This window comes from Schistocerca cancellata, chromosome 2 (genome assembly GCF_023864275.1).
Source record: "Schistocerca cancellata isolate TAMUIC-IGC-003103 chromosome 2, iqSchCanc2.1, whole genome shotgun sequence".
NCBI lineage: Eukaryota > Metazoa > Arthropoda > Insecta > Orthoptera > Acrididae > Schistocerca > Schistocerca cancellata.
Genome location: NC_064627.1, coordinates 638,775,129 through 638,797,317, shown reverse-complemented (window position 1 = coordinate 638,797,317; position 22,189 = coordinate 638,775,129). Strand labels below are relative to the sequence as shown.

General features: G+C 38.2%; 1 protein-coding gene across 1 annotated transcript in view; it reads right to left on the bottom strand.

Annotated features, from left to right (window-relative positions):
- Positions 1-22,189, bottom strand: part of LOC126162311 (uncharacterized) — a 355,605-nt gene that overhangs the window by 221,631 nt on the left and 111,785 nt on the right. Inside the window, exons 2-3 of the mRNA XM_049918734.1 lie at positions 6,124-6,442; positions 5,859-6,033 (exon numbers count right to left, since the gene is read on the bottom strand). Of these exons, the coding sequence (XP_049774691.1) occupies positions 5,859-6,033; positions 6,124-6,442 (494 nt within the window). The remainder of the gene's footprint in view (positions 1-5,858; positions 6,034-6,123; positions 6,443-22,189) is intronic.

The following is a 22,189-nucleotide window of genomic DNA, read 5'->3' as shown; positions in this document are numbered from 1 at the left end:
ATAATGTTGTCCGTATTTAGGATTAGGTCCCATAGCGAAACCCCAGCGAAATGCACAATTTTGCACACGACACATTTGGAATCAAACACTAATATGAACTTACCATTGCAAGCAAACTGTATAACAATACACTGCATTGTGCGAGACTCACTGTTGTAATTTATTTTGTTTTTTACATTAGAACGAGAGAGTTCACAGCACAAGTTGCTCTTGCTTCACAGGTGGCGCAATACAGGAAGGAATAATGTTCATTAACTCAGCAAAGCTCTTACTAGTTATTGTTCGTATGTAAGATGAGTGCTGGCGTCAGCAATACGTTGAAATAAGATTCATTCACCTCCTACAATGGAAAACATGCTCTTGCTTTCCCATCACGCACTAACGAACCCACACTCGCAATTGAGATATTTGGTGTACAAACTTTCTCCATATGCCTGTCTACGTAATTACAAAAAGTATTATAGAAGTTCCGAACATAGAGTATAATTTGGAAGTTATGGTAGCGAAAAATCTTCAGATTTTCCATAATTCATCCAGATCACAAAAAAGACGCCAATCCCAAACACGAATTTTAGTGGCTGTTGTGCTTGTCCACGCAATGCTCACATCAGAGATTTTTGAGCTGCATAGTATTCCGTAGTCTTTGAATATTATGGCGGGTAGAAAATAGATGCAACAGTTCAAATAAATAATGCGATTGTTTTGGACGACCTGTTCGTAGCAATTGAAATCGTCCATCACAGAAAATTGTAGTGAAGTCAGAGAACGACTGAAGATTCATACAGGCAGCGAAAAACAAAGTGCAATGCAAGCGTGTACAATAAACTGCAAAACACCAAAAGATTATAGTTGGAATTCACATTAGCCAATTATGCGTTAATAAATTACCACATCAAGGTTGTTACTATGTGTGCTAACATTCGTCTTCAACAGGCTAGATCTCCTGGCAACAGTTTTATGCGACGCAAAATTCCTGTTACGTTCAGGCATCAGGATTTTCGATTTTAAAACGAGCGTAGATGTATCTGAAATCTTGCTGGCAGAACCAATAGGACATCGCAAGGGTATGTGTTATATCTTTTCGTGTAGATTACGTGCTTGTTTCGTCAAATATGACGCAGTTATGTTACATTAAGTAGTTGGTTGGGAGGGCGAAGGATGTATTTCCTTGCGCTATTACTATCGTGGTAGTGACTATTATTTTCTGACACAAGTATAAATTCAGCTTTCAATACCGATGCAGTCATTCCTCATCATTTGAACGATCATTATGGGAAATTCTAAAAAGTCAAAGCAAACTACATTTGGACAACCAAGTTCTTTGATACTGTGAAACAGCCCCCCCCCCCCCCCCCCAGTGTTAAGAATATGTTCCCAAGAAGCCAATCTTTACACCACAATTCCTGTTTTATATAGTAGTACTATGTTAAATAATTAGTGTTGTAGTAATCGTGCCATTACACACATGCATCGTTTTTCCTTCACTCTGTAGTTGTGGTGTCTTGTCTTTTCAGCGACTGTCTATCAAACTTCTGTCTTCAGCCTATAATATTAAAAATAAGCACATGTTGCCCCAACTTGGAAGATGCTGGGCGTATTTCATGTTTAATTTTTTGTTATTGCTGGTTCTACATTGGCTTGAATGTAACTATTCAGTAAATGTATGACTGATCGTTGCGTATCAGTAATAACATTGTATGAGAAGTAAGGTATTCAACTGGCAAAAAATACTTTAAACACACAGGGTTATGTATTCTTACATTATACTCTGTACCTTATTTGTAATGTCTGAGCAAGAACATACAGACAACCTATTAGTTTTAGAGCTTCTTATTAAATAAGATAGGGGAGCCATCCTCCATTTTTAATGTAACTTGATTGTTAAGAATTGTTGTTACAGTGTGTAACATTTTTATGTTATTGCCTTATTGGTACCATATGTTCTAATAGTCAAGAAACATGATACTTTGAAGCACATATTTATCACAATATGACCATGATGACAATGTGCGAGAAAGACAGCTTTATACAAAGAAGTACCAATAGTAGAGTCATTCTTGCTGTGTGCCATCCAGAAACAAAGTTGAAAGAAGCAAAATAATACCAGTTGGTAATTTCCAAGAAGCCTTGAGTATCAAAGTCACACCCTTACAGTGGGCGATATATATTGAATGCTCAATTGTAGAGGCAGAGAGTCTGGATACTGTTTTGTGCATTGACAAGGGAATGTGATATAACAATATTAATAGTCAATTTTTTAATGAGATCATGGGATAAGGTCAGTGGATCAATGTTATTTCATTAAATCATGGGAGAAAGTAGGTGGATCAATGTTTATTAATATACTGAACATGCAAATCTTCCATTTACCTTCTCCCATGATGTAATTATGAAACAATGATCCACTTACTCAGTGCACATTGACAGTCGGGCATTTTCCAAGGCTTCTTGGAAATTATCTACTGGTACACATGCAGTGTCTTATACAGAAATCGAGAAAATCAATGTAGCCTGCAGTTACCTTCAAATTTACTTATAAAACACAGTTTTCGCCTCTGAACTGAAACTACAGACATCCATTGCATTGTAAAGCATTTAAATATTTACCAACATCTTACACTCAGATGCAATGAAAGAACTTGTCTGTCACCAAATTTATTACTGGAATGTAGACAGCTTTAGCTTTAGTACAAATTGCAGCTTCTTATTCAAGTGAATGTTGGAGACTGCTAAAATACAAATATTTAAGAACAATATTTCTGTCTCATGATAATGAAAATATAAATTTGTTTGTCAGGTATCTTAGCATATCCAAATTATTCTGGCCCTAATCTCTGCATCTGCACATATTTACATGCACAATGAATGTTATAATGGTAGACAAGTGATAGAAGGATGGAAAATTCATACTGATGTATACAGAACTGAATAAGGCAGCAATACCAAACAAGACTGGTGAAAAGGTAGACAGCTTAATGAAATATTAGCAGTACCCTTTCAGCTACACTGTGACTGGATTGCTTAGCATGTATCACAACAAAACAAGTAGAAGGTAAAGGTCTTTTACGATACTGATATAACAGAAAAAAGAAAAAAAATTGTCCTGACAAATTACAACTACATATCTGAAAGGAGACCTATCCTAGAACCTTGTCTTTCAGGGGCACTGCTCTGACAGTGAATAACACATCTTTAAATTTCGATCAGTGCAGATCCTTAGAACAATAGCAGAATAAGCTATTGAGGAAAGGAGTCACCAGAGCTGACCAAGGATGTCATAGATGCAATGGATTGTGAATCTTGTGGGATGGGCTACGTATGTGGATATGAAGAGGAAGGCAGGCAGAAGAGTGAACTCTGGTGTACTGCTGGAAGCCGTGGAAAGGGGAGGGGTGGGGGGGGTGGGGGTGGGGGGGACAGCTGGTGTCAAGAGGTGAGAGAGGACAGTGCACACAGAAAACCCCATAGGGAAGTCCATAACAATGAATATCTCAGGTGATAGCACATACTGTATAGCATTGTTGAAGTGCGGCAAAGAAAGTCAGGATGTGTTTCACTACAGGAGAACATAGCAATGAGGCAATTAGGGTATGGGCTTTATTGCAGACGAGAAAATTAGACACAAAATTCCAGATACTGAAAGAATAAAGGCAAAATAACAGGACTCGTTGAAAAAAAAGGATACATATTTCATGAAAATCATTCAAGTCTTAGCACCAGCATTCTCATATTTTGATGGGAAGGTAGAAGACCTCTACAGAAACATAAATGACAATAGAAGGTTTTGCTTTTAAAAGTGGGACAAAAAGTAAAATGTAAATGTAAAATGTTAAGCAAAGTTACTGTATATGGCTACTTGGCTGCAATTTATTAAATAAACAAAAAGTATGGAATAAGTCTTTACTAGGAAACTAAAGATATGATGATGGAAATGTCAGATAGACATAGAATTTTCCATGAATAACAACAAATTTGTGTTCAACAGAAAACAAATGAAAACAAACAAAAAATGGATGCCACAAGGGCCATGTAGAACTAAAACTGAAACTGCAACATTTTATCAAACAAAAAATAAGTTATACAGGATGTGATGATCCTTAACCACTTATAACTGCAAGTGATCTGTCTGTGAATATGTGCAGAGTACAAATAGCTCCAAAGCTAGAACAAGAGAAACTACTCAGAAATGTACATTACAGAAATTCATTTAAAAATTGGTATCTAGTTATAGTAGCTCAGCATAGTAGAAAATGAAGATATATATAGACATAGATGAAAGGAGGAACTGCTTGACAAAACAACTTATGTAAATGGAAAAACAGGGAGAGGAGTGGGTAAGTTGTTGTACAAGGAAACTGAAAAGTCAAGAAAATTTCAGGTGGAACTAGACAGTTATTAAAGAGAATGTTTGAGTTTCAAGCAAACAATAATAGAAACATGACAGCTGGACCATTTACAAGTCATGAACAAAACTGTAGTTCCGAACAATAAGTATAATGCTTTACCTTGGATTCACGGATTTTGAGAGTGTTTTTGACTCAGTTTCAACAAAATTTATGCTAAAAGTTTTTGAGGAACAAGGAATTTACTCAACCTACATTAATCTACAGAAGCATATAGACGTCAATGTTACAATTTACATAAGAGTTCATCAAGTTAGAGGAAAATACAGAATTGAAATAGTAACCAGACAAGCATTCCATATCATTAACACTAATCTCAGCAATCCTATAGGAAGTATTCAGATCATTAAACAGAGAATATGAAGAAGGAATGCACATTAGTGGAACAGATCTAAACCATCTTTGCTGACCACATTGTTCTCTTTGCATTTAGCACAAATAAAATTCAAGAATGAAATGAAGAACATAATGCAGTAAGATTAAAAGTGGGATGGAAATCAATTATTACATGACTAAATTATGTGTAAATAATACAGTCACATGAAAATAGTGAAAATTTGCAATGAAGTCACAGAAGCAGATAACAAGTTTTTGAACTTAAGGTGGTTGAAGACAAGTGGATGAACAACAAAATAAATACACAGAAGAGTAGCACTTACCCTATGGTGCTTTTGGTAAATTAAATGGGTTTTCAAAATTAAGTTTCTGATGTGTTCGTAGAATGGATGTATTAACAGTCTTGACTTCTGGCACTCAGAAATAGTCTCTTAACGGGGGAGGGGGGATAAAATAAAATAAAAGAACTGACAGTCACTCAGTAAGTGCTGAGGCGCATGTTGGCATTTTGCTTTACCAATGAAACCATCTATGCATTCCTCACAGCCTGGATAGCCGATTCAGTGTGGCAGTTCCTCTTTACAACTTTTCCAAGCTCTATGCACAGATTATTTTCTTGCTTGACAATAAGCATAATACTTGTCTCACGGCCATTTCACTGTATGAAGTTTGTAACCAAGACTCCAAAATTTACAAGTACAGTTTGGCAGATAGGAAAATGATAACTAAATCTAATAAATGAGCTGCTCTCAGCAACAAAAGAGTTGCCATTCATGCTGAGAGGAATGCACAGTAACAAAGGCATAATTAGTTTTTGATATTGTATTTATATAATCTCATCCATACTTTTATTTTCTAGTAAACTGATTTTTTCCATTTTTAATCTAGTGTTAGTTAATACCAAGTACCTACTGTACATGTTACTAAAACTTATTATTTATTTTCAACCAGAAATTAAACCAAAACTTCTTTACTGAAGATTTTACCGATGGAGTCAAAAGCAGACTGTATGCATATTTTATTTAATGTGAATCTCAAAACATTTTTATAAATTATAGCAGACAATTGCAAATAGAAGAAAGCTTTTCCAGTTAGCCTTTTCTAAAAACTATAATTCACCTTTAGCCTTGCTTCTAGTCTCTCCTTTGCCTTAATACTTGCTGGTGACTTTGGCACACGGGCCTTCTGCTCACGACACCACTCAATATGTCGATCGAAAGCTTTTGGACCAAATTGTCTGTCACAATGCGGACATCTTTCACTTTCAGGCGGCCTTGTAAGTACAGCGCTGGCTCTACAAAAATTTATTTGTCGAAAGTCAGTACTGATCAACAGTACATGAATTCATTGAACTTTACAGTGGTGGATATTAAAATATGCTTACCTTGGTGAAAGAGGTTTCTCAACTTGCCGCGCTGCGCGTATGGCACGCATAAATTCAAGATGCTTTTCCTTCCATTGTGACTTCTGCCGTGCTGCCGTTCTGCATTTTTCTATTTTTTTAGCTTGCTGCATGTGTAGTGCTGGCAAGAACTCTGCCAATTCAGTGCCCTGAATACGCTGCTTTGAAGAGTCAAAAATTTTTCGTTTCTTTGTGGCATTGCGTTCACAAACTTTTGAGTGTTTTTGTAGTGATTCTGGACGGAATGTTCGTCCACATACTGCACATGGCAACAAAAATACTTGTGCTGGGGGTTCTGCTTCTGTAACAGCAAACCACAGGTGTCCATTCTTGAGTACACAGCTAACAATTAATAATTTCCTTTGTAAACATATCTGACAAAATTAAAACACTCTCAACTAATGAATTTTGAGTTCAAGTACCTTTTACATACTTATTTTTTGTCTTAAATGGAAATTATGGTCTAAACATTTTGGTAAACACTGAAATACAGTCAACATTTAGTGTTTTTAGGAATATGGACTTTCAAACTTTTGAAGTATAACTTATAATAACAAACTTATAGGTATCTTACTAGACTTCATCATCATTTTATGACACTCAGTACTTCAATGGCTGCCTTAGTCATCTCCTCCAGATGACAACCATTGATGTCCTAATGATAAATCTTACATGGCACTCTGTCCGCAGCTCGTGGTCGTGCAGTAGCGTTCTCGCTTCCCATGCCCGGGTTCCCGGGTTCGATTCCCGGTGGGGTCAGGGATTTTCTCTGCCTCGTGATGACTGGGTGTTGTGTGATGTCCTTAGGTTAGTTAGGTTTAAGTAGTTCTAAGTTCTAGGGGACTGATGACCATAGATGTTAAGTCCCATAGTTCTCAGAGCCATTTGAACCATTTACATGGCACTCTTATCATATCAGTTTAGAGAGAGCTCAAAGAACACCAAATTGTTAAAGATGGTGGAATGTTGAAGTGCTGCAATAAGTATTTTCAAAAGAATGGAAAAACTGGTAGAAGTTGACCTTGGGGAAGATCAATTTGGGTCCAGGAAAGTGTAGGAACATGTATGGTATATAAAAAGATCTAAAGTGTTATACACTGTTTCTGGGACATGAGAATTGGTGATTCATCAGAGACTTAGATGCCGGAGAATATAATAAAACCCATTTCCAAAGAATGCAGGTGCTGACATGTGTGAACACTACCAAATCATCAGTTTAATAAGTCATGGTCACATAATACTGCCATGAATCATTTACAGAAGAATGGAAAAACTGGTAGAAGTTGACCTTGGGGAAGATCAACTTGGGTTCTAGAAAAATGCATGAACATGCGAGGCAATACTGACTGTATGTCTTGCATAAGTAGATAGGCTGAAGAAAGGTAAGCCCACTTTTGTAGATTTAGAGAAAGATTTTGACAATGTTGACTGGACTACACTATTTGAAATTTTGAAGGCAGTAGGGATAAAATACAAAGAGCGAAAGGTTTTCTACAACTTGCACAGAAACCAGACTGCATTTGTAAGGGTAGTAGTTAAGAAGTGAGTGTGACAGGGTTGTAGCCTAACCTCCATGTTATTCAACCTGTACATTGAGCAAATAGTGAAGAACCTGTAGGAGAAATTTGAAAAGGGAATTTAAGTTCAGGAAGAAGAAATAAAAACTATGTCATTTGCCAATGACAATGTAATTCAGTCAGAGAGAGCAAAGGACTTGGAAGAATAGCTGAATGGAATGATTAGTGTGTTGAAAAGAGATTATATGATGAGCACCAACAAAAGTAAAGTAAGAGTAATGGCATGTAGTCAAATGAAATCAGGTTATGCTGAGGGAATTTGATTAGGAAATGAGACATTAAAAGTAGTAGTTGGGTTTCATTCTTTGGGCAACAAAGCACCTGATGATGCCAGAATTAAAGAGGATATAAAATGCAGACTGGCAAAAGCAAGATAGTATTTCTGGAAAAGAGGAAAATCTGATATAAATTTAACTGTTAGAAAGTCTTTTCTGAAAGTGTCTGGAGTGTAGCTTTACACAAAGTGAAATTTGGATGATAAGTATTTAGGCATAAGACAAAAATAGACCAGAAGCTTTTGAAACACGGTGCTGCATAAGAATAATGAAGATTAGACGGGTACACAGAATAACCAATGAGGTGATACTGAACTGAGTTGGGGGGAAAATGTTATAAACATTTTGACTAAAAGAAAGGACCATTTGATAGAACACATCCTAAAGCATTAAAAAATAGTCACTTTCATAATGGAAGGAAGTGTGTGTGGGGGGGGGGGGGGGGGGGGGAGTAAAAGTTGTAGATGTGGACCTGCAGGGAGTTGCATCATACCAACCTTCTGTCTGAAGACTGCAACATCAACATACTAAGAGCTCACCTAAGAAGGAACACACCAATTTAATGTTACTGCTTCACCAAACATAAGAGATTTTTTCTTAAAGCCAAAGATGGGAAATAACAGTGATCTGGAGTGTGCTGCTAAATAGGCTACATTTTATTACCACACTGCTAGACATAAACACCCCTTCTGAAAAGAAATCATGTCTAGTGAAAAATATAACTGTGTAAATAAAGTTAATGTTTCAGTAACTGTTTCAACCAATTAAAAAAAATGCCCTGTGTCGGATCCAAAAATATATGGTAAGCATAACTAAGCAGCACAAAATTACAACACAAACACATTCATGTAGGGACATGGATTTCACCAGATGGAGAAATAGTGAATCAGACTGAGCAAGTAGCTATCCAAAAACAATAGTCCAGAACAGCACTGAATATATTAGAACATTAGAGATGCAGATTATGACACATACCTTATGTTAATCATATCAAAAAATTAAAATAAAACTCAAAAGGAAACTAAATGGAAATAGAGAGGAAGTTACTAGTTAGAATGTAGGAAATTTGGTGGAAGAAAAGAAACTGAAAGTAACATAATGAAAACTAGACTGGCCCAAAGGGAAAAACAAGATGTGATAAGTAGATTGAAATGTCTGAAGAACAGTATTCATGAAGTAACTTCCATAGTTACAGGAAAAGAAATAACAAAATTTGCTTTAATGTAAACTGCCAAGAAAAATTGATAGAGTGAAGAAACGCAAAGAAATTTTGGATTCCAGAAAGCAACAACACTACCTGACGGAAATACTGTTAAATCCACCAGGGAACACAATGAATCCCAGGATGAGAGAAAAGGGAATATCACAACAATATGATAAGAGAAGCAGAGGATATGGCAGATGTATCAAAACATAAAAAAATCTTTAGGTAATTCACAAAAAGGGAACAGTTTTTATAGGATCAGCATGGGAAAATACTGACAAGAAGAGTAATCCTTTTTTGAGCTACAGTACAAATGCAAACAGAAAACACACATGCATGAATGTATGCCTACACATGCCTATGCTCCTACATGGCGCAAGCTGGATGTATAATGCTAGTGCTACATTTCGGCAGGTACACTAGGTTGGGGTGGGGATTGTGTTGGGTGGAGTGGGTAGAAACAAAAAGAGGTGGGAAAATGGGAGAGAATTTGAGGGTGGGTGGCTAGCAGCTAAGAGCAAGGCAGCTGGTTTGTCAGCTAGGAATGCAGGAGGGAGGAGTGACAGGTGCCTGGGCTAGACATTGATGTATGTGTGAGAAGGATGTGTTTGCTCCCGTAATTGTCCTGGCCTCAATTTTGGGTAACCCACACGTCCACACACTCTCCACCCAACAATTTCCTCTCCCTTTGTCCCATAACTCCCTCCCAGTTCACACCTTCAGTACGTGCTGCTCCCCACTTGCATTTGCCACCACTTCTGCCTGCATTACTAGCCAACAAACCAGCTGCCTCTCTCCAAGCCACTAGCCACCCACAGCCAACCACTCTCCCTCCCTCTTACACCTCTCTCACTATACTCATCCCACCCTACACAACCCCCTCTCCAACCTAGTCAAGCTGCTGAAATGCAGCACAAGCATTATTTGTCCAGCTAGCGTGGCGCCATGTAGAGGCTCAGGTGTGTGTGTGTGTGTGTGTGTGTGTGTGTGTGTGTGTGTGTGAGAGAGAGAGAGAGAGAGCGGGGGGGGGGGGGGAGTGGCTTTTTTGTGTGTGGTTGCTGATGATCCAACACTTCTGCTTCTTTGTGACTGGTCTCCCTTATTGCTGCAGACTTTACATTTTACCAAAACTTTCCTATAAAAATGATCTACAAGAGTGACAGAAAAATGGAAGGCATACTTTTCACAACTGCAATGACCCAATCTTTCTTTGAATTTGAAGAACCTGATACAGTTGATGTACACGTCACCATCCCAAGGGAATGAGCTACAGCAAGCTATAAAGACACACAGGAAGAACAAGGCTTGTGGCAAAGAGCAGATGTATGCTGAGTTATTAAAATAGGAGGACTACAACTGGAATTAGAACTACAGTCTACAGTCTTTAATACACTGAAGAGCCAAAGAAACTGGGACATCTACCTAATATCATGTAGGGCCCCTATGAGCAAACAGAAGTGCCACAACACGACGTGGCATGGACTTGACCAATGTCTGAAGCAGTGCTGGAGAGAACTGACACCATGAATCCTGCAGGACTGTCCATAAATCTGTAAGAGTACGAGGGGGTGGAGATCTCTTCTGAACAGCATGTTGCAAGGAATCCAGAAATGCTCAATAATGTTCGTATCTGGGGAGTTTGGTGGCCAGCGGAAGTGTTTAAACTCATAAGAATTTTCCTGGAGCCACTCTGTAGAAATTCTGGATGTGTGGGGTGTCACATTGTCCTGCTGGAATTGCCCAAGTCAGTTGGAATGCACAATGGACATGAAAGGATCCAGGTGATCAGACAGGATGCTTACGTACATGCCACATGTCAGGGTCATACCTAGATGTATAAGTGGTCCCATATCACTCCAACTGCACACGTCCCATACCAGTACAGACCCTCCACCAGCTTTAAGAGTCCCCTGTCGACATGCATGGACCATGGATTCATGAAGTTGTCTCCATACCGTACACGTGTCCATCCGCTCGATGCGATTTGAAACGAGACTCATCTGACCTGACAACATATTTCCCTTCATCAACAATCCAATGTCAGTGTTGACGGGCCTAGCCGAGAAGCTTTGTGTTGTGCAGTCATCAAGGGTACACGAGTGGGCCTTTGGCTCTGAAAGTCCATATCGATGTTGTTTCATTGAATGCTTCACATGCTGACAGTTACTGGCCCAGCATTGAAATCTGCAGCAATTTCCAGAAGGGTTGCACTTCTGTCACACTGAACGATTCTCTTTAGCAGGATCTTTCCCTGTCGGCAGCAATGTCAGAGATTTGATGTTTTACTGGATTCCTGATATTCATAGTACACTCATGTAATGGTTGTACACGAAATCCCCACTTGATCGCTACCTCGGAGATGCTGTATCCCTTCGCTTTTGTGCCAACTGCAACACCATGTTCAAACTCGCTTAAATCTTGATAACCTGCCATTGTAGCAGCAGTAACCAATATAACAAATGCACCAGACACTTTTTGTCTTATAAAGACACTGCCGACCCAAGTGCCGTATTCTGCCTGTTTACATATCTCTGTATTTGAATATGCATGCCTATACCAGTTTCTTTGGCGCTTCAGTGTAGAAACAATTTAGAAGATAGAAACCATACCTGCAGACTGGAAATCACATTTATAAGTCCCATAATTAAGAAAAGTGTTCACAATGTGTATGATATTGCCTTACTGGATGACACTTACATTGATTGGCCTATTAAGCAGGCTGATCCTGATAACTAAGGAACTGATTGGGGACTACCAATGTGTTTCTGCAGAAATAGATGCACATTAAATCAACATGCAGGAAAAGACAGTGTGTTACTTGCCTTAAAGATGACATGTTAAATTGCAGACAGGCACAACTAAATTGGTACTGGCACAATGATACATATGTCTTTTAATTGTGCCTGTCTGCAACATAACATGTCCTCTTTATGGTACATAGCAAATCTCTTTTCCTACATTGTTGAAATTCATACCTGGATTTTCCATTGTTCGCACATTAGATCATTCATTCACTCTAAGACAAATAACTGAGAAGGTTATGCTTATCCATTACAGATATTTTAGAACCGTGACTGTATATAGAATGTAAATAAGTTATGCAAAACTGCAACCAGTCACTTTTTTGAATAATTATGTTTTATTCGATGAACCGGTTTTTGAATCTTTTCAGGTTCATCTTCAGATGGTTTCAGGAAGTTACATCATTATTGCAAGCATAATGCTGGGTGCTGGCTTGCGACAGTATAGGCGGCTTTTTTTGGTTAGTGTTCATCTGTCTGCCTCCATTTTGATGTCCAATTGTTGTATCACTACATACACTTCCACACAAACTATGTTAATTACACTTTGACAGAGAGACTTTTCCAGCATCCATGAAGGAAAAGTCTCGCTGTCAGGGTGTAATTAATATAGTTTGTGTGGAAGTGTGTGTAGTGATACAACAACTGGACATCAAAATGGAGGCAGACAGATGGACACTAACCGAAAAAAGCCGCTTATACTGTTGCAAGCCAGCACCCAGCATTATGCTATAAATATGTAACTGCCTAAAACCATCTGAAGATGAACCTGAAAAGGTTCGAAAACTGGTTCATGGAATAAAACATAATTATTCAAAAAAGTGACTGGTTGCAGATTTGTATAACTTATTTACATAACTGAGAAGGCATGGGCATTCAATTGTAAGTGTCAACATATTAATTCCAGGTTTCAAAAATGGCTATGACAGCATACACCAAAACACATTCCTTAATATAATGAGGAAATCCGACTATACTCTCAAAGTTAATCAGATATATTAAAATGTGTATGGAAGGAACTTTATGTCATATAGGCACTCCTGTAGGAGAAACTGAAAATTTTAACGTATACACTGGACTGAGGCAAGGGGATGCCATTCCACCTATTTTATTCAATCTCATCTTCAAGTAGATCAGTAGAGAACTTACTAAAACTAGTCCACAAGGAATCCAATTGCAGAAGGTGAACAGTAGTAGACTTACCCGTGCAAATTATATAGCATTAGTAAGTAGTTTCAAAACATAATTAATCAGAATGGCTAAAATTACTACATCACGGAGAAAACAGGATTATGTGTTAATGAACCAGCATCTCTGGTCTGAAAATCTGAAGTGATGCAACTTTTGCTCAAGATGGATTGACTTTCGAGACAGTACTTAGGAAACCATTTAATAACAACAATAAAACAGATGTAGAAATAAGTAGATATAGAAATAGATGCTCATCTAGCAATATCTTAAAGAAAAGATTACTTACTATTTACTTCAAAATTCTCTTGTATCAGGTGTGTATTATACTAATAAGACTATATGGACGTGAAGCCTTAAAATTTAGAAAGAAAGCTGAAGAGAAACTGAAAATATTTGAAAAAGAACTAGTAAAGAACATTTTTGGACCTTTATTGATGAAAATGACTTGGAGTGGAGGGGAAGGAAACAATGAAGAATTGTGAGAGGTATACAAACAGTGTAAGAGTGTTGAAGTGCTAAAGAAGGCAAGAATGGCACAGAATTGTCTACCTAGAATAGCATTCTGTAACTTCTGGGAGCACACAGCTAGGATGAATATCAACAACAAATGGACAAACAATGCACACCACAGAAAGAAATGAAAGCAGCTCATACAGCATACATACGGTGGATAACGTTCTTACCATATGAAAAGAAAGAAAATAAATAGAATTGTTTCTAAATAAATAAGCTAGAAGTTTGGAGGTATGAAATATATTATTTTAAAGCATCTTCAATGGTCACGCAGCAATTGCGGTTTTTCTTACACATTTGGTGAAATCATAAGCAGTTCACACATATTAAATTACTATTATTACTCATGTTTATTGTTCCTACTTAATTTCCTAATATTCTTCTACATACAAGTGTTCTATTTATATCATGCTGCATTTTACTGACAAGGAATATATTATTGTTTTCAAGTTCTGAAAACCATGTTCGCCAACAGATTTATCTAAAAAGATTTTATTACTGTCACAGAGTCCGAATAAATCCCATATTACTTGAAAACTGTGACTGCAGAAGGGGGCCCAAAATATAACATATACATTTCCTTTTTTGTCAAAATAATTAGATATGTATTCTTCACATGTGTTACCTCAACCAATGTCTCAGTTGTGCTTTATATAATACATTCATTCTTAATAAGTTTGAGTCTTCTGTCAAAGTGAACTGTTCACTTTTTCCACTTCCACCCAACTTTTCTTTAGATAAATTCGTGCAGTGCACTCTTTTCCTTTAAAGAAAATGCAGTTACAGCTGTAAACAGATTTGAACTGTACGAGATGATGTCTCGCTCTTTCCTGCATACTGTTCACCTCTAAGTGATCACAGGATCAGAATTTGCATATGTGAACATCTACAGCTACACGATTACTCTTCACTTCACGATTCACAATTAAGTGCCTGGCACAGGTTTCATCAAATCACCTTCAAGATATTTCTCTACTATTCCATTCTTGGACAGCATGTGGGAAAATGAACACTTCTTATTTATCTTGTTTTATTACGATCATCATTCCTCCCTGTGTAGGTGGGCGCCAACAAAATATTTTTGCATTCAGAGGAGAAAATTGGTGACTGGATGTTCATGAGGAGATTTGTTTAATGATTGCCACCCATTCACTTAACATATCTGTGGCACCCTCTGCCCTGTTCCATGATAATACATTGAACTTTTTCAATGTCCTCCATCAATACACCAGAAAAGGAAGAATAAGCATAGTGTAGGCAGTCTCTTTATTCGGCCTGTTGCATTTTTAAGTGTTCTGTCAATAAATCAGTCTTTGTTTCTCTTCCCCTACAACATTAACTATATGACAGTTTCAATTTGAGTTATTCAAAATTGTAATTGTAGACTTGAACACTCTCTTTGAAATTCTGAAGGTAGCAGGGGTAAAATACAAGGAGTAGAAGGCTATATACAACTTGTGCAGAATCTAGATGGCATTTATAATGGAATGTAGTGGAATTAAATCAGGTGATGCTGAGGGAATTTGATTACAAAATGAGACACTTAAAGTAGCTGATGAGTTTTAGTATTTGGGCAGCAAAATGACTAATGGTGGCCAAAGTAGAGAGGGTATAAAATGTAGACTGGCAATGGCGAGAAAAGCATTTCTAAAGAAGAGAATTTAGTTAACACTGAATATAGATTTAAGCGTCATGAAGTCTTTTCTGAAGATATTTGTATAGGGTGTGGCCATTTATGGAAGTGAAAGTCAGACTGTAGACAAGAAGAGAACAGAAGCTTTTGAAATGTGGTGCTACAGAAGAATGCTGAAGGTTGGATGGGTAGACACATAACTAATGAGGTGGTACTTAATATAATTGAGGAGAAAAGAAATTTGTGGCAAAAATTGACTAAAAGAAGGGATTGTTTGATAGAACATATTCTGAGACATCAAGGGATTGGTACTGGGTGGCGATTGGGGGGGGGGGGGGGGGAGGAGGGGTTAAAAGCATAGAGGGAGACAGGGAGATGAATACAGTACACAGATTCAGAAGATGTAGGTTGCAGTAGTTCTTCAGAGATGATGAGCCTTTCACAGGACAGAGTAACATGGAGAGCTGCATCAAACCAGTCTTTAGACTAAAGGCCACAACAACAAAAACAACAAGTATTTAGTTGAATTCACAGCCTTTACATCTAGCAGATTCCTTTTACTGCTCATGTGGATGATTTCGCACCTTCCATTATTTAGAGTCAATGACCACCTTTTGCACCGTACAGATACCTTGTGTAAATCATTTTGCATTTGGTTTTGATTATCTTACGACTTCACAAAATGCAAACAAACTTAGAGGGCTGCTCAGATTGTCTCAAAAATCTGTTGTGTAGATCAAGAACAACAGTGGGCATATAACATTTCCCTGGAGAACATCAGATATTTCTTCTGTTGTGCTTGATGACTTTTCATCAATTAATACAAACTGTGACCTTTCTGACAGGAGATCATGAATCGTGTCACACAACTGAGATGATACTCCGTAGGAAAGCAGTCTCTTATGAGCAATGGTGTCAAATGCCTTGTGGAAATCTAAAATTATGGAATCAATGGAAATCCAAGAACATGGAATCAATTTGACATCCCTTGTCACAGTACTCATTACTTCATGAGAATAATGAGCTAATTGTCTTTCATAAGAACAATATTTTCTGAATACATGTTGACCATTTCTAAGGAGTTTTGAGGACCATAAGAAACTAAGGTCACCAGACAAATTATCTGTTTCTAATTTTTTGTGATATTCACACGATAAAATACCTTTGTGTTCTGTCTTTATTTGTACTGAGAATGGCTGCACAAATAATAATGTAAGTATGTCACAAGCAAACTCATGAAAGGATACATTTTATCTTAATATATGAAGTTCTGCTGATTGAGGAAATAAACAAATAAGTACATTCACTTGCACTGTACCAGTTGGTCTAATTTTTGGGTATCTGGCATAATGATTCTCATAAAATTTAGTCATGTGACTGACGGTATTACAGGGAATTAAAGGGCAGATGTAGCAGTGAAGGAGACATGTTGCGATCCTCAGATATTTCAGTGTGCCCTCGGCCTACATGCTATTGCTTCACTGTTGAGGTAAAGAGTCATGTGTCGATGGGAAGAAGAGTGTCTGGAAGTGACAGATAATAAGCTGCATCTAGTAAAGTCCACAAAACGGCCATGGTGTACCTCCTTCCAGCCATACAAATAGGATAAGGTCCTTTCCACTCATCTTCACATTGGACATAGCCCTATGATGTATGGCTTCTTGCTCCAGTCAGAGGACCCTTCAGTGTGTGGTGCTTGTGGTGTATGGATCACTATTTTTGCTAGATTTTGTTTTACTTTCAGACCTGAGGGCAGTGACTCATTTGCCAACAGATTAGCTCTCTATTTTAATTGACAATCAAATAAATGTGATATGTGTTTTAAGAGTGATCACCCAGTCACATTTCCTTGTCTAGTTACCGTTACACATTACAGCTTCAGCACATTTCACTACGTTATCTTAAAGGATGTGAGATAGTATGTTCGTTCTTGTTATACTGACTGTGAGTGAGGGCCAGGAGAGAGTGAATGTAGTTCTCTAAGTTTACTCCTCATGTATGATGAAATTTTTAGCCATTTTAACCACATTTGTTCCTACTAATTTTCATATAGGACTAATAACCTTGCTGTACAATGCCCGCAAACTGCAAAACATGCACATATTTCGGTTGGAGGAGCCAGTAGTAGCAGTCATATGTGCATGAGGTGTGCTTGCTTGTGTGAATGTGTGTGTGCATTTTCTTTGCTGGAGAAGGCTTTGGCTGAGAGCTGTAACGTGTGCCTGTTTGCAACTCAATGTGTCACCTTTACACTGATTGTAATCTCTCCTTTTCCTAATATTGTTGTCTTTTTCTATACACTTTAAGTTTAAATTATTTGGCCAGTTAATCTTAATAGGATAAACAGTGATAATGCCAACTTCCGTAGGCCACTGTTATTAGATTATGTATTTTCATTCTGTGTCAAACACAGATAAATACGTCACTGACAATGCCAACTATGTTAGTAATGGTGATCAAAAGTATCTGACAAAATTTCCACTGAATGACAGCTTGATAATTTTGTCACACATCAGAAGATCTGCCCCAAAATTCCTTGCAGGAAAAAAAGAGAATCTGATTAAAACATTGATGAAATTATTTGTTTCTATAAAAATAAAAAAATATAAATTAGAATTAATCCTTTAAGCTACTGGACATGAAGAGGGAGCACAGCTATCATATAACTGGTTTGATCAATGTCTTTTAAGTGAAGTTAAGCTCTGTCTTTACCAATGTGGTAGCTGTTATAAATGTGCAAGACAATAGCAAATAACTAATAGTTTATTTTTGTGAGAAACATGTTTTTAAACATTCAGATGTTTGTACTTAAAATCTCAATACTGATTTTTATTGTTATATTTCATTACAGGCCAAAACTTCGCGTGGAAATAAAAATGGTAATGAATGAGATTTGGTGCAAAAGTATTGGTACCTTACTAAAGTTATTACTACAGTGTTGCTTTAATTAAATTACTTTTAGAGTCAGCTCCATGTGTCTGTCTTAACAACTCTATTTTTAATGCTACGTCTGCATAATCAGTTGCACTCTAGTTACCACAGCTCCTCTTATCAGTATGTACATGGAACCTATCCTTCCTCACATCTTTTTACTGGCAGTAGAAAGTGCCAGGGATGAAGTCTTTAGTAATCATATCTGTGTGACATAATTCAATAAAATGTTCTGTCATTTATTTTATAACAGGATTTTATTAGACTGGGGTGCACGAAAACTAAGGTTAGAGATACTGTAAATGACCACCTCAATAGCCACTGGTCTAAAAGACGACTGACTAGCAGTGATAAGATTATTCCTCTCAGAACTGAAATGAAACCACAATTCGTGTGTGAGTAGTTGGGGTGGGGTGGGGGGTAGAGTAATGAAAAACTGCAGTTTCAGAGAAGTGTAAATACGAGGGTTGTTTTTTAAGTAAGGGCCGTTCGTGTGTATAGTCCCGTAGTTCGCGCGGACGCCGCAACAAGCCACCGCGCCACTTGCCGGCATCCTTCCCGTTCACACTGATGCAAGTTACAGCTCTGTAGCTGATGTGTACGCATCGCTACGCTACTTTATAATGTTTACGATTATTGAATCGCCCGCCGCGTGTGAGATACAGTCAGTGATACGTTTTTTGACTGCGAGAAGCCTATCAGCTGCAGAAATTCATCGTCAGTTAACAGAAGTTTATGGCTTGAATGCAATGAGTGAAGATAAAGTGCGTCAGTGGGTTAGTGAGTTTAAAAATGGCCGTCAAAACGTCCATGACGAAGAACGCTCAGGCGGGCCCTCTGTGATCACTGATGATTTGGTGGCTGCAGTCGAAACAAAGATTCGTGAGGACAGAAGATTCACAATTTCCACTTTTTCTTTGGAATTTCCACAAGTTCCAAGATTGGTTTTGTACAAAATCGTGTCTGAAATTCTAAACTTTAAGAAACTGTGTTCTCGGTGGGTACCCAGACTCCTCACAGAGGACCACAAAGGGAAGAGATTTGCCACTTCATTGGACTTTTTGATTCATTACAAGGAAGAAGGGGATGACATGTTGAGTCAAATTGTCACTGGAGATGAAACATGGATATCCCATATCACTCCCGAAAGCAAGTGACAATCGATGGAATGGCGACACACAACCTCATCCATCAAGGTCAAAGCTAAACAGACGCTTTCAAAGTGCAAGATTATGGCAACTGTGTTCTGGGACCGGCGTGGTGTTTTGCTAGTGGACTTTATGGCACGAGGAATGACAATCATCTCAGATGCCTACTGTGCAACTCTAAAGAAGCTCCGCAGAGCAATTCAAAACAAAAGGCGCGGCATGCTGTCAAAAGGAGTTTTGCTCCTGCATGATACCGCTAGGCCTCACACCTCTCAAAAGACTCGGGATTTGATTGATTCTTTTGGCTGGGAAGTTTTGGACCATGCACCATACAGCCCCGACCTTGCTCCTAGCGATTTTCACCTTTTCCGGTACCTGAAACACCATCTTGGTGGGCAGCACTTCAATGACGACAATGAAGTGAAACCGGCCGTGAACTCTTGGCTGTCGGAGCAGGCGGCCGAATTCTTTGAAGGAGGAATTAAAAACTTAGTTGTATGGTATGAAAAGTGCTTAAATAAACAAGGCAACTATGTAGAAAAATAGGTAAAAGTGTGTAGAATCAGAAAATAAATTTTTTTTTTACAAAAGTATTTGTATCTTTTTTAAAAAATAAAAACGACCCTTACTTAAAAAACAACCCTCGTAGGAGCAGCAGTACTATAAGAACAGGTGGAAAAGCACTGTTAAGTATAGAGATGAACAGATAAATGAACAAAATACATCAAAGTCCTGTATGAGGGAGAAGAACTGTTCAGCAGTGCAACCAAGAGCAGAAGAAACAGATCCAGTGCTGTGATTTTGAGCTTGCAAAAAATTCTAGTGCAAAAATGGCATTTGATTTTATGAAGTAGCTACAATCTTACTGATAATTTGAAACAATAGTGTGACAGTAACTATAAATTGCTGAATTGGGAACAACTACAACTGGTTCACAAGATCTACACAAAGAAATTTGATGCAGTTTATAGCTTCCAGGATTTTAATAATAAGGACGGGAGAGAGAAAAGAAAAAATAAAGGCAAAAAATATGAAAACTTGGGTGAGAAGTACTGGTTGTAGAGAGAAGGTACCAATGAAACTAAAAAGAATCATTAGTCAATTACTATGATGTACAATAAGACTTCCTAAATCATCCTCTGTTGTTAATAGTCACAACACACATATAATGTTAGGAATGAAAAGCTAGTTAAGGCCAGGTACAAGCAGCTGTGAAATCTTCATTTTGAAATAGATTACATCTTGGAAATATAAACTGGATACCATTAAACTTAGGGAAATGTTGGTGGGCTTGGTACTCTTTTGAGAGGCTCCAGGTTTCACCCTATCCAGACAACACGCATCATTTTATTCCAATCCATGTCGCAATCTGGTTGTGTCCTGCTGGCCCTCTGTTGGTACATGACATGATGATGCAGCTGTACCTTTGAAAAATAATTGCAAACAAACTGGTACATCTGCCTAATATAGTGTAGGCCCCCCACAAGCATGCAGATGTGCTGCAACACGATGTAGCATGGACTTGATTAATGTTCTGAAGAAGTCCTGAAGGGAACTGACACCATGAATCCTGCAGGGCTGTCTGTAAATCTGTAAGAGTATGAGGGTGTGGAGATCTCTTCTGAACAATACGTTGCAAGGCATTCCAGAGATGTTCAATGATGTTCATGTCTGGGGAGTTTGGTAGCCAGCGGAAGTGTTTAAAATGAGAAAAGTGTTTCTGGAGCCACTCTGTAGCAATTTTGGACATGTGGGGTGTCACATTGTTCTGCTGGAATTTCCCAAGTCCGTCAGAATGCACAATGGACATGGATAGATGCAGGTGATCAGGCAGGATGCTTATAGACGTGCCACATGTCAGTGTCATATCTAGATGTATCAGGGGTCCTATATCACTCCAACCGCACACGCCCCACACCACTGCAGAGCCTCCACCAGCTTAAGGGTCCTCTTTCTAAATGCAAGGTCCATGGATTCATGAAGTTGTCTCCATACCCGTACATGTCCATCTGCTTGATACAATTTGAAACGAGACTTGTCTGACCAGGCAACATGTTGCCAGTCATCAACAGTCCAATGTTGGTGTTGACGGGCCCAGGCGAAGTGTAAAGTTTGTGTCATGCAGCCATCAGAGTGGGCCTTTGGCTCCAAAAACCCATGCTGATGATGTTTCATTGAATGCTTCACATGCTGACATTTGTTGATGGCCCAGCATTGAAATCTGCAGCAATTTTGAGAAGGGTTGCACTTCTGTCACTTTGGATGATTTTCTTCAGTCGTCATTTGTCCAGTTCTTGCAGGATCTTTTTCTGGCCACAGCAATGTTGGAGATTTGGTGTTTTACCGGATTCCTGAAATTCACGATACACTCGTATGGTTGTTTGGGAAAATCCCCACTTCATTGTTACCTCAGAGATGCTGTGTCACATCGCTAGTGTACCAACTTGAGCGTGGTTTGGATAGTTCTCGGAACGGAATAGAAAAAAATTACTTACATCACTGAAACTTTTTTTATTTTTGAATGTAGTTTCCTTGTAGATTAATGCACTTGGCCCAATGATGTTCCAGTGCCTTGATCTCATCTCAAAAATGAGTTTCCTCCAGGCCTGCAAAATTGCTATCAACTCCGGCTATCAATTCTTCGTCTGAAGTGAATCTTCGTCCACCAAGAAAAATTTTCAGTTTTGGGAAGAGATGGAAGTCTGACGGAGCCACATCAGGTCAATTAGGCAGGTGTGGCGAATATTCATACCTTGGTTCATGTAATTTTGCCAT